At 42.1% G+C, this 13,611-nt stretch overlaps 1 protein-coding gene across 5 annotated transcripts in view; it reads right to left on the reverse strand.

Moving 5' to 3' along the window:
* The window catches only part of Camkmt (calmodulin-lysine N-methyltransferase), a 378,918-nt gene extending 365,388 nt beyond the window's left edge, over nucleotides 1-13,530 (reverse strand). Inside the window, exons 1-2 of one of the 5 annotated variants that reach the window (XM_050146077.1) lie at nucleotides 13,119-13,471; nucleotides 3,977-4,149 (exon numbers count right to left, since the gene is read on the reverse strand). In XM_050146077.1, coding sequence (XP_050002034.1) covers nucleotides 3,977-4,149; nucleotides 13,119-13,466 — 521 coding nt within the window. In that variant the 5' untranslated portion in view covers nucleotides 13,467-13,471. Of the gene's footprint in view, nucleotides 1-3,976; nucleotides 4,150-13,118 lie in introns of all 5 variants that reach the window. The other 4 variants (XM_050146079.1, XM_050146076.1, XM_050146078.1 and 1 more) reach the window with 4 other exon arrangements.
* Nucleotides 13,531-13,611: the final 81 nt, after the last annotated feature.

The raw sequence follows: 13,611 nt of genomic DNA on the forward strand, positions 1-13,611 counted from the left end.
TTTATTTTTTCTCCAATTATTTCATAACATTGTATTGAACAAACTTGAAAAATATAGAATGGGAGGCAAAGTAGGTAGATCTTTGAGTTCAAGGCCAGTCTGCTCTGGATAGCTAGTTCCAGGCCAGCCAGGGCTACCCAGTGGGACTCTGTCTCAAAAAAATTACATATAATTATCCGTGTGTGTGTGTGTAGTACTTTATTCAAACTTACTTTTTAAAAATCCATTCCTTTTAGCTGTTGCACTAAAACAAACTACTAGAGAATACTTCAGAATATCTATCAATAATACTGGAAACAGGTAATACTGCTAAGAAATCTTATAATAAAACAGGTTGAAAGTAGTAATATGAGATAGAAAAATAGGAGTAGGGTTTGTATTGAGCAGATAAAAGAAAATAAGCAAAAATAGTAAAACAGGTGAAAAATCGTGAACAAAATTTGCTAAGGGAAAATATGAACTGCTGTTGGCTTCTCTGGTAATTTCAGTAAACTTCTTTAGCATAACAGGGCTATATATAAAGCAGGCAGTTGATGACCGCAATAATCATGGAAATCAACATACCTCGTCTCCAATTTTTAAGAGGCAGGATTATGTAGAAGCTAAAAGTATGGACTTTATGTCTGTGCTGGAGAGGGTATCTAGGGATAGCAAGAGGAGAGTTACCTGGAAGTCACGGTCCCACGCCTGTTTTAAAAGTGCGAACTGTTCCAACAGACCCGCTGTGTGACCTGGACCAGACCATCCCTCGTTTCTGAAGTGAGGACGTTGATGGTATCCTCCTAAAGTGGCTGTTGTTAATAGACGCTAACACACAGGGACCGCTCACCAGCCACTATCAGTGTCACCGCGGCTGTTTGCTGAGAGCGTGCTCTACTGTGGAATTCAGTGTGCTTAAGGTGTTGTGACTTCTGACTGCTACTGTAGAGGGACGCTAAACAGTGCAAAGAGAGGTGAAACTGGCAACTTCCAAGGCCAAAATCACAGTGAGGACGCTATGCCATAGTTCTAGAGACACATTCTTTTTATTCTTTCAAAAATGAATATTTACATAGAACGATGTTATTGGAAAAAGTTCAGTCCATACAATAAGCAAGACTCCAGGTGGTTAGCAGGATAACGAGGCCTTATGGGTAAAAACACAAGAGGGGAAAACGTCACTCTCTGTGGCCAACATTACTGGGCATTGAGAAGTTAGAAAATTATTCCCGCTCCAACTTACTCTGACTTTTATTACAAGAAGAAGCGAGAAAATAGCTTTTCAAGTTTATTCCTGAGACTCTGGATCATTCTGGTTTTCTATCTCTTTCATTTGCACACACTATCAGTTGATAATCATCTTTATTCCTACTTCCTACACTTATCATAAAAAATTCTGGAGACAGCGAGGTATGTCATAAAAAAAATTCCAGAATCAGCCAGGTGGTGGTGGCACACACCTTTAATCCCAGCACTGGGGGGGAGGAAGGGTGTGCGGGGGGAGGGGGGAAGAGGATCTCTGTGACTTTGAGGCCAATCTGGTTCACAGAGCAAGTTCCAGGACAGGCTCCAAGCTACACAGAGAAACCTTGTCTCAAAAAACAAAAACCAAAAAAACAAAAACAAACATACAAAAAAAATTCCCAGAACCAGAAAATATCAAAGCACCTAGCTTTTATCAGACACTTAGTAATATGTAATGTACTTTACTTTCTAGCAAGGACTAAATAGATTACCTACACCAAAACAATAAATTGCCGAGTGTGTGACATATGCCTTAATATCAGCACATATAGGAGGCAAAGGGAGGTGGGTCTTTGTGAGTTCAAAGCCAAACATATCTGAATAGTGAGTTCTAGGTCAGTCAGGGGCTACATAGTGAGACCATCTCAAAAAAAAAGAAAGAAAAGAAAAGTGACTGCCATGCTCTAGATAAAATTTCATAACTAATGTAAAGACAAGTTCTCAAGTCACTGACTTCATGTCTTTTAATTGGTGCTGTCAATAAAATAAGTATTTAAAAACCAGATCCTAGGCCGGGTGGTGGTGGCGCACACCTTTAATCCCAGCACTTGGGAGGCAGAGGCAGGCGGATCTCTGTGTGTTCGAGGCCAGCCTGGTCTAGAAGAGCTAATTCCAGGACAGGAACCAAAAAAAGCTACAGAGAAACCTTGTCTCAAAAAATCAAAAAAATCAAAAAAATCAAAACCAGATCCTAGCTGGGCAATGGTGGCACACACCTTTAATCCCAGCAAAGGCAGGCGAATCTCTGTGAGATGGAGGCCAGCCTGGTCTACAAGAGCTAGTTCCAGGACAGCCAGGGCTACACAGAGAAACCCTGTCTCGGAAAAATAAGTAAATAAATAAAACCAAAAAAACGCTCGGATCCTTACACCTGTTCTTTCGCCCTCATTCGAGTCAATTACCCAAATGGTTAGCTATTTTGGCACCTTTGAAAATTTAGAAACCTCAACCTAAATTGCTGCAAACAGACATCCTTCACGACAATGACCTCTTAACATCATCCCTGGCCTCGTCTAGGCCATGTTCAGTCACACTACCACTCAAGCCGCTTTTTGTTCTTCTTACAGTTGATACCAATGTGTGCCCCCTCTCCCCCAGAAATGTGAAATCCTGTCACAAAAGGCAGATTTTTATAAAAATGAAGCAACTACAGTATTGTTGCAAACATCAGGATATAAGTAGGAGGTAATTCACTCAGTTAAAGTGGGATCTTGCTACTTCAGTTTGCAACCCTCTTATCTCTGAATAGATAATTTTAAAAACGACAACAGTCTGCATGCTTCTCAGAAGACCCATAGCTCCTATTTTTCTGGTTCTATTCTGAGAATGACAAAACATAAATGGGAAAAATACCAAAGCTCAATTTTCAGATAACTACTACTTGAAGTATAGCTTGGAAAAATTCTCTTTTTACTTAGTCTTCTTCATCCCAAAGAACTTGGCTTTTTTGTCAAAATCCAATGCTGAGAGAACAGTTAAATGAACCCCTTGTTTGCAACCCACTTTATCCTTAAATGAATTATTTTTCTTGTCTGACAACACAGCAAGACCTAGTAAAGGTAGCAGAATTTCTTTTTAAGTTTTTTTTAATGCTTCTAAAAGTACTGAGTTTATTTAAAGACACTGCATGAAGTTTGAGTCTCAGTTAAATGCGGTGGTTGGAATGAGAATGGTCCCCATAGGCTCCAATGCTTGGTCCTAGGCTGGTGGAACTTCTTGAAAAGGATTAGGCCTTGTGGCCTAGGTTGCGTGTGTGTGTGTGTGTGTGTGTGTGTGTGTGTGTGTGTGTGTGTGAGTGTGTGTGTGTGGCCCTGTTGGAGATCTATTACTGGAGACTGGAGGAAGGTTTTGAGGCTTCAAAAGCCCAGGCCAGGCCCTGTGTGGTCTCTCTCTGTCTGCTGCCTGTGGATCAGGATATAAAGCTCTCAGTACTGCTCCAGCACCATGCCTGGCAGCTGCTCACCAAGATGATCATGGACCAACCCTCTGGAGCTGGAAGCCAGTTAAATGCTTTGTTTTATAAGAGCTGCCTTGGTCTTGGTCTTCACAGCACTAGAACACTAAGATAGTAAACAAGCATGTCTTTATTAGATGTTGATTTTTGCAAGAGTACAAACTTGCAAACAATATGATAAATGATACTTGCATACGATAAATATAAAAGGTGTTTTTAGAAATAAAGCAGCAATGAGCTAAACTACAATGAGAGTTATCTTTCAATGAAGTAATCTGAGCAAATTTACTTGTCTTTTTAGAAGGTTTCAAAAGTACTTCTTAAAGTTGTTGCTTTCATTTGATACCTGTGTTTTTTATGAAACGGAAGCATAAAATACTCTGTCTAAGGCAGCAGATTTTCCAACATCAAGTTGCAAAGCTGAGTGCTAACAAAGACTGCTGCAAATTCACAGCAGGCACACAGGGCTGCTGGGTGCACGGGTTTCCTTCTTCAAACCTGAACTACAAGAGCACTCACCGTAAGGAGATACTGTATTCAGGATAAAGGATGCTTGTGTACTGGACCCACACACCAGCCTCTTCCTCAGTTCCCCTTTTTTTGGCTTCTGTGACTGAGAACAGATTAAATGATTCAAATCTTCTCACAGAGACATGTTTCAGACAGTCATCCAGCTGTTTCTGCTTCAGAACCTTTGAAATAAAATCAAATATTGGGGTTATATTACACATAGCATAAGATTAGGTCCCAATAATAGTGTACTGGATTATTCAGACTAATTCAGAGGAAGACAGACAAAACATGTCAGAGCACTGGGAACAGTCAAGACAATAACAGTTTAACAGTCTGATATCATTTTTTTTTTTTTTTTGATTTTCGAGACAGGGTTTCTCTGTAGCTTTTGGTTCCTGTCCTGGAACTAGCTTGGGCTGGCCTTGAACTCACAGAAAGTTCATGCCTCTGCCTCCCTAGTGCTGGGATTAAAGGTGTGCGCCACCACCCGCCCCGGACAGTCTGATATATTTAAAAAAAAAAAATTAGAAAATCCAGAGTTAACAAGGCTTTTATATCCACTATTCTCCTGGACATTTGTTAGCTGAAGGAAGTGAAAAGACAAGGAACATATTTAATGGCCAGAACTAAAGCAGGCATGTTATTATATAACTGTGTGTACATGTATATGTATGCACAACATATGTATGTGTGCATGTGTGTATGTACGTATGTGCCTGTGTATGCTTGGGCAGCATATGTTTGTGGATGTGCACATGTGTGAGTGTGCATGTGTGTACGTGTGTTTTAGGATAAATCAAATGACTAGTTTTACAGTGTTAGTTTCCCATATATGGAGAAATGAGATTAATGAGTATTAGCAAAAACCATACAGCTCCACATCCAAGTAGAAGTATAATACAAGGGCTGGAGAGATGGCTCAGAGGTTAAGAGCACTGACTGCTCTTCCCGAGGTCCTGAGTTCAATTCCCAGCAACCCTTATGGTGGTTCACAACCATCTGTAATGAGATCTGGCACCCTCTTCTGGCCCGCAGGCATACATGGAGGCTGAACACTGTGTACATAATAAATAAATCTTTAAAAAAAAAAGTATAATACAAACACTGAAGGCTTATATTTTCTGTCTTACAATTTAAAATATATATGTATGCCCAACACTGAAAAGTTCAGTGGTCAAACTTGTAGCAATTAGCATACTTAGTGCCCAAACTGTTGTCTCTAAATATTATTTTCTATGAAAACAATGTGAGGCCCCTAAGAGATGGTAGGAATTGTACAAGATGAGCCTGGAATGTGTGTGTGTGTGTGTGTGTGTGTGTGTGTAGGACCCAGCAGCCAAACTGAATATGAGACAATATATTAATAGATGTGAGAATTTCAATATAATCAAAATACAACATTCACAGTGCATATAACCGAAAGTCTAGCAGTTCAACTGACCACCACCCCTGGACCCCGAGCACAGAACCAAGAGCCTAGAAGTCCTGACCATTCTGCTACCTTCCCAGCATATCTAGCCAGGAGCCCAGAAGTCTGACTGACACTGCTGCCCCCTGCACTCCTCATCTCTGCATATCACCAGAACTCTCCAATTCTTGAGGACCCAAACAGAAGCTACTCCAACATCCTTTCTCCTTCTTTTGCAATTTGTACTTCCTATTTTTTCATCACACCCTTCGGCAATGTTTTTACAACTAGTCTTTGTTTATTACTACACTTCGTACAGTTTTCTAATGTTTCTCATTTCTGGACAATCTTTTTTTCTAATTTTTATTCTAGGTGTAGGGGTATTTTGCATGCATGAATGTCTGTGCATCAGGTGTGTGTCTGTTGCCTGTGGAGGTCAGAGGAGGGTAACAGACACACACACCGGCCCCCCCCAACTAGAGTCACAGATGGTAGTGAGCAGCCGTGTAGGTGCTGGGAATCAAACCCAGTTTTCTGGAAGAGCAGCCAGCTTTCTTAACAGCTGAACCATCTCTCCAGCCCTAAACCAAATCTTTTTCTTTTTTCAGGTCTTCTGTGTTCTCTTCTTCCCATTTTTTTTTTTTTTAACCCTTTTAGGGCCATATTACAGGCCCATATTTCTACATTGGATGGCAACTAGACTTTCAGGCCACAGTTTGCACCTGGCCTTTCCAAACTGTCGCCATCCTAAACTAAGGGTCAGGATATGCTAATGTCACTCTGCTCCTTCTTTGTTATTATGGGAGATCACCTGGGAAGAGGAGTTAATTCAGTCTACGTGACAGAGCAGCCATACTTGCAGACATGACCTAAGTCCTGCTACCCCAGAAACAGAAAGCTAATGAACTTACCCCTCAGTTTACCTTTTGATATAAAAGCTGTTTGGAGAATAAACACAGGTAAAATTTCAGGATGTGAACTCAGGATTTCATGAGGGACCCCTGAAAACTCCCTCTTGATAAAGTCATGTCAGTTGTCTCAATTCTTCCCATGCCTCCCCTCTGGTCCGAGAAATAATTTAGGTCCAGCCCAGACCCCAACAGACCCTCTTTGAAGGATTTTTAGTAGTAATTTGACTTTGCTTTTTATTTTCTCCAATATAGAAAACTTCTCAAATTTATGTATCATTCTTATTTGAAGCCATGCTAATCATCATTCTAATTTTAATATACATGATACTGACTTCATCTAAAACCTTTGCTTTGTAGACCAGGCTGGTCTCAAACTCACCACCTGCCTCTGCCTTCCAAGTGCTGGGATTAAAGGCATACACCACCACCCAGTCTTTTTTTTTTTATTATTTAATTTTATTTCAGGTGCATTTGTGTTTTGATTGTATGTATGTCTGTGTGAAGATATTGGATTCCCTGAACTGCCATGTGGGTGCTGGGAATTGAACCTGGGTCCTCTGAAAGGTCATTCAGGGCTCTTATCTGTTCAGACATCTCTATAGCCCCCATCTAAAGAAATTTGAAATTGTTTATTTTTAAATTTGTATTTTTATTCCCCTTCTTAAATTTTATTTTCCAGTTTTCTGTTTATTAGGAATCTTTTTGAATCTTTTCTCTCTTCTATAGAAGGAGGGGCCATTTGTTTGCTTGTTTGGTTCCCATCCGCCCAGCTAACTTAAACCCAAAATAATCACACAGAAACTGTATTAATTAAATCACTGTTTGGCACATTATCTCTAGCTTCTTATCTCCTACATCTTAATTTAGCCAATTTCTATTAATCTGTGCATCACCACTAGGTCATGACCTACCAGCAAAGTTTCAGCATGTCTGTCTCTGGAGGTGGTTCCATTGTATCTCTCCGACTCCATCCATCTCCTCCCATGCTAGAGGCCAAGCCAGATCTTTACTCATTAACCAATAAAAGCAACAGAAGGAGCTCCCACACCACTCTTCTCCTGTGTAACTCACATTCTGCACATCTCTTCCTTCCTTTCTGTTTATTGAACTTGTCTTCTCTGCTTTCCTCTTCCCTGCCTCCTTCGTTTTCCTAGTCACCTAGAATTTCTACATTTACCCTACATAGATAACTTCACAGCCGTTTTCTTAGTCTTTGGCTTATAGTCACTGTCACTGTACTGGTGGCCTCTTCATCAACTTTCCTATCTATTGCAGTTTGATTCTGTAGTTGTTATCATTTGTTTTCCCCTCCTTGGACGGAATGAGCCTCGGGAATAAGGCTGCTCAATAAGATCTCCAAACACAAATGGAAGAGACATTCAAAGCAGTGTTCTACAAATTACATCACAAAAACATCAGAAATATTAAAAGGCACGGCAACATGACTTCCCCAAAAGATCACAATCCTTCACTGAATTCAGAGCTAGATAAAATATTGGGAGAAAACTGTAAAAGTAATCCACTAGCAAAAGTAATGGTAATATCAAAGAAGACAGAAGTAGAAAAGTTCAGTCCAGGATCTGAAGAAGAAAGCAACACAAAAAGAAACAGACAATAAAAATCAGCAATATGATAAATTTCACCAACATAGAAGACAAATTTTTCCAGAAAAATATATTCCTTGTATATATGTGTTGTATGTTTATATATTGTAAGCATATATTTTGGTTACATATGATTATATATTACATTATATACATATACATATAATATGTGTATACATATATACATATCATATATGTGTATATATAACCAGAATTTATATATTAGCTTTTCAAGACAGGGTCTCTCTCTGTAGTAGCTCTGGTTATGCTGGAATTCACTATTGTAAACCAGACTGACCTCAAACTCAGAGACCCACCTGCCTCCACTTCCCAAATCCCGGGATTAAAGGTGTGCCCCATCAAACCTGGCATAAAAGTAAGCATTTAAAAAAAAAAAAAAGAAGTGTTAGACATTAGACATTCAATGAATCAAATCAAAACACAGTGAGAACAATTACTTATGATTTTAACAAACTTAAAGACCAAAAATACTCTTGAATAACCAGAGGGCCATTGAAGAAGTCACAGTAGAAATTAAAATATTCCTAGAATTAAAAAAAATAAAAGTGAGCTTCTAGAATCTTGGGATAACAGATAATCAGTTTTGAGTGCTTACATTCAAAAACAAACCAAAAAAAGAAAAAAGAAAGAAAGAGCATGATGATGAATAACACACACCTTTAATCCCAGCACTTGGGAGGCTGAGGCTGGAGGATCTCTGTGAGCTTGAGGCCAGAACGGTCTACAGAATGACCTCCAGGATAGCAGAGCTACACAGTGAAACTCTGTCTCCAAAATTAAGTTAAATAAACTAACGATGCAACTCAAGGTCTTGTGTGTGTGTCTAAATTTTTATATTTAATTAGTTTAATTATAAACGAAATTAACATGATTATAATGATTTTCCAGTTCTATGACAATTACTGAGTTTTGAGTATGTACAGTTCAATAACAAAAAAAACTAATAAAACAAAAGCATGCAAGAAAAGCATGGAGTCCATTTTGTGCTGGCCACCTGGTTCTGGGTGTGGGTGTGGCCTGGAGTGTGGTTGAAATGCCCAGTGGCATTCCAACAGGTTTGCAACTGCAAATAGTTTCTTGGTTAGGGTGGGGCTTTTTGTCCACTTCCCCTTCTCCATACTGGATTTTTACAACTTGGGTCTTAAACGAGCAAAAATTATCCAAGAGCAAGGCTCAGTGGTTAATAAGAACAGGACCTGTGTTCTGTTCAAAGTACCCCTGTGAGGTGGTTCACAACAGCCTGTAACCCAAGCTCCAAGGGATCTGATGCCCTCTTCTGGCCTCTTCGGGTACCTGTACTCTTGTATATACATTCCAACCCACCTCTTACAAATTATTCAAAATTAAATACTTTGTTTTGTTTTGTTTTTCAAGACAAGGTTTCTGTATAAGACAGTCATGGCTACCCTAGAACTCACTTTGTAGACTAGGCTGGCCTCAAACTCACAGAGATCTGCCTGTTGAATACTGGGATTAAAGGCGTGTGCCACCACCAACCACCTGGCATAAAAAAATTAATTCTTGGGGGAAAAAAAGAGCCTTACTGGACAGTGGTGGCACACGCATTTAATCCTTGCACTCAGGAAGCAAAGCCAAGTGGATCTCTGTGAGTTCCAAGCCAGCCTGTTGCTCTACAGAGCTAGTTCCCGGACAGCCAGGTTATATAAAGAAACCCTGTCTCATACAACAACTGCAACAACAAAGCCGAATCTAAAAGTGCTAGGGAACAAGAAATAATGAAAATCAATGCAGACATTAATGAAACAAACACACACAAAAAAAAAAAATAGGAATCTGAAAGAAGCAATCAAAAAGCCACTAGAGATTGCAACGAAATCTAAAGATTCCAGTGAACCTGGGATTAGAAGATAGGAAGATAGTTTCATTTTAATCAGCAGTGGAACAGTCTGAAATAAAACTAGCCTCATCCCTTCACTTACAACGAAAAACTGATGTCCAATAAAGTGTTCATCAGAGTCAAGGGCAGACCTGAGCCTAAAATCCAGGGCCTCGATTTACACTGGCGCCCCAAGCCTGCTTTAAATTGCACTAGGAGACATGCTAGCAATCAGGCTCTGCAGGCTTGTGCCCAGCGGGTACACGATTCCATTCGTTAGGGCTCGTGAGCCTGTGTGTGCACCCCTTCCCTTCGGCAACCCCTCTTCTTTATGTAATTCTGGTGGGATTGTAGGTATGCTGATGACTCAGAGGAGCCAAAAAGCTCCATTCTAATTAGGCGCAGCAATTGGCCAAAATGTGGCTTACCAGAGGCTTTTGGAAGAAATTATTTGTTAGGGAAAATATATCAGTTCTTCAGGACCCTTAACTGGGTGGACATTGAAACCTCTAAATTGCACTTGACTGTCATTGCTATCAGATTGGACTCGATAAAAAGGAAAATCAAATATCTGCAACATGAGCTATTGATGATAGATTATAGATGTCACCTATTTAGGGTAGGTACTAGAACCCAAAGTCAGCAATTTATCGCAACACCTAGAAAAAATAATGTACTAGTCAAATAGGTTTCCTCTCAAAAATGTGATTCCAGAGTAAGCATTGAACAGTTAATATAAAGGACCATAAGACATCATCGGAATCCTGGGGAGTAACAAGAGACAAAATTGGGATGGGGTGGGTAACAAGCAAAAATAAACCCACATCACAAAAATGTGCCACAAAAGAAAGAACCCTCCCCACCCACACCCACCCCGTGGTAGAGATCAAAACTAGGGGCTTTGCACATGCAAAGTGTTCTACCACTGAGTTACACTGAGTTACACTCCCAACTAAGAGTCACACATTTCTAACCTTGATCGGCTCCTTCAAGCTTTCTGCCTCCAAATACAGATGAGACACTCATGAGTGGCTCAGCCATTTTAAACAGTTCCTAAAAAGCCCATAGATGCTATAAATGCAATAGACCCTATTGTGAGAAACTGAATCACTACAGGCAGAAATTCACTTCTTCCATACCACCTCAAAAGGGACGTGTTGCCTTACTAGACCTGGATGGAGGTGGGTGGTCCTTGGACTTCCCACTGGGCAGAGAACCCTGATTGCTTTTTGGGCTGACGAGGGAGGGGGACTTGACTGGGGGAGGGGGAGGGAAAGGGGAGGCGGCGGTGGGGAAGAGACAGAAATCTTTAATAAATAAATAAATTAATTAAAAAAAAGGGACGTGTTGCGGGAGGTCCTTCCGCCCCTCCAACCAATAGCTGCTGTGATACCAGCCCATTGGGGTGTGGTCTCTCTCCCTTTAAAAGAGCGGCTACTTCCTCTGCTCTCTCTCTTCACTTCCTGCTCCGCCGACTAGACTTCCTTCCTGGTTGCGCAGAGGGCTGTTGTCTGGGACTGTAAGTTTTCTCCTCTTTAAATAAATACCACCCTTTTAATCATAATTCCAAACTGGTGTGGCATTGTTCGTGACTTAAGCCTTCAGGGACGGTTGTTCCCTACACTGTGACTTTATCCTTGGCGAGACATTGTCCTTAGCGAAGAGTCTTGTGATATGATAGCTTACAGTGATGATCAGCTTGACAAGAACTAGAGGACCTAGTCTCTGAGCATGTCTAGAAGGGGCTATCTATAGAAGGTTAACCTCTCGGCATGCCTGTAAAGGCTTTTCTTTACGTTCACTGAGGTGAGGAGATGCTCTGATTGTGATATCATCATTTCATGGGCTGAGACTTAAACTAAATAAATGGAAGGAAGGAAGGAAGGAAGGAAGGAAGGAAGGAAGGAAGGAAGGAAGGAAGGAAGGAAATATAGGGGAAAAAAAGTATTCACCCATTGCTTTCTTTCTCCCTCCTGAGCACTAACACAGCATGGCAGGTGCTTCCAGCTCCTGATGCCTGATTCTTCCATGATAGACTGCGCCCATCAAAGTGTGCACCAGAACAAACCCTTCCTTTCTCAAACTGCTTTGTCTGGTATTTTGTCACAGTAATAATGCAAGGAAGTAATACAGCATGTTAAGAGACATCAGGTAGGGCTGGAGAGATGACTCAGTTAAGAGCACTGGCTGTTCTTCCAGAGGTCCTGAGTTCAATTCCCAGCAACCACATGGTGGCTCACAACCATCTGTAATGAAATCTGGTGCCCTCTTCTGCCTGCAGGTGTACATGAAGACAGAGTTTAACATAACTCGGATGTTAAAAAAATAATTAAAAAAAAATAATAACGCTAAAGAGAGAGAAAGATCACCACCACCGACTTTCCTCTCTGAGATCCTACTGTCGCCCCTGTCATGGAGATCCTGCAGCCAGGGCTCCTCAGGATTAGTCCCTTCACACTCCAGCAGATCACACCTGGTGTACATGTTGGGGTGTGCCAACTCCAAGCCCTGGATATGTAAGCGGGGATTTTAAATGTGCCTCTCTTACACTTCCACCATAACCGTGAAAACATGTCAGCCAACTAGTCTAAGAATTCTAGGTATATAGACCAAATACACAGCATTAAACCACGCAGGTGATCACAGCCTTTACCAATAAACTACCATGTGGTTCAAGGAAGTTATGACATATGACATGGTGGTCGTTTGTTAATAGCAATAGTAAAGCTAAGTAAAATAACACAGTAAGAACCCAGTGCCCCAAGCCAGTGTCTTGTTACTTCTTAATTGCTATGACACAATGACCAAGGAAAATTAAGAACACAACAGCTTTTATTTGGATTCGTTGGTCCATGCTGGGCAGCGAGTATCCCCACTAATTACTTCAAGCTTAGAAGATAAACGTCTGACTTTCACGCGGCGGGAAGAGAGAACGCAGTAACTTTGCCTGCTCCCTTTACTCTCATGTGTGGAAACCCGTGCAGGGTCACATCAGTCAACCACGCAGATCTCCAGCAATGCAGGACCCTAAGGTGCGCCGTGGAAGTCGGTGACCACAAGCCCAGCTAGAAAATAGCAGGTGGAAAGAGCAGCGCGCGGTGAAGAGAGGCGGTCCCACCACCCATCAGGCGGGCAAGCAAAAGGAATCTGCTTCGATCTGAGTTTCCGGGACCTCAGCTAGAAAAGTCCCGCTCGCAGCCAACCCCGCCAGGTCCTCCCTTTTTCGGTGGGACAGTGGGTGAAGCAAGTGGACGCTTCTCGATTGGCTCCCGACAAAGTGGGAAGTCGCGTCCCGGGGCTGAGCGGCCGTCCGCGCGCCGGGTACCTGGGAGGGGGGTGGCCAGAGGTGGCGAGCGGTCGCCCTTACCTGTCGCAGGAGCTTCCACCGGGCGACCCCCTTGGGCACCGAGACCGCCGATCCCTGGCTGGCACCTCCAATCACGGGACCCTCGCCCGCGACTGCTTCAGTCCCCCGAGCCCCAGCGGCCGCGACGGGCGACTCCATCCCCAGAGCTGGCTGGACGCGGAGGTGCCGCTGCCACAACTCTGCCCAGTCAGGACCTGCCAACTTCTTCCCTGTCAGGACCTGTGACGCCCGGCCTCTGGCCCACAGCCCTTGCGTGCGCCCTCCCCGAATTCCGCATTTCCGGTATTCGCGTCTCCATGGCAACGGGACAGCGGCGTCACGGCATTGCACCAGTTTTCTGATAGCCATCTTTAGTGAGGGCGAGCCGGAGTGGGAGGGAACTGTGAAATCGTTACAGAGAGGGGTTTCCTCACTGTTTTCGTCTTTCTCACTTTGTCTTTTGCTCGCTAGAATGCTAAAAAAGCAAAAAACAGGGGTCTCTTAAGACTAATAA

This window comes from Alexandromys fortis, unplaced genomic scaffold, assembly GCF_014885135.2.
Source record: "Alexandromys fortis isolate MF-2015 unplaced genomic scaffold, M_Fortis_MF-2015_v1.1 scaffold_42, whole genome shotgun sequence".
Classification (NCBI taxonomy): domain Eukaryota; kingdom Metazoa; phylum Chordata; class Mammalia; order Rodentia; family Cricetidae; genus Alexandromys; species Alexandromys fortis.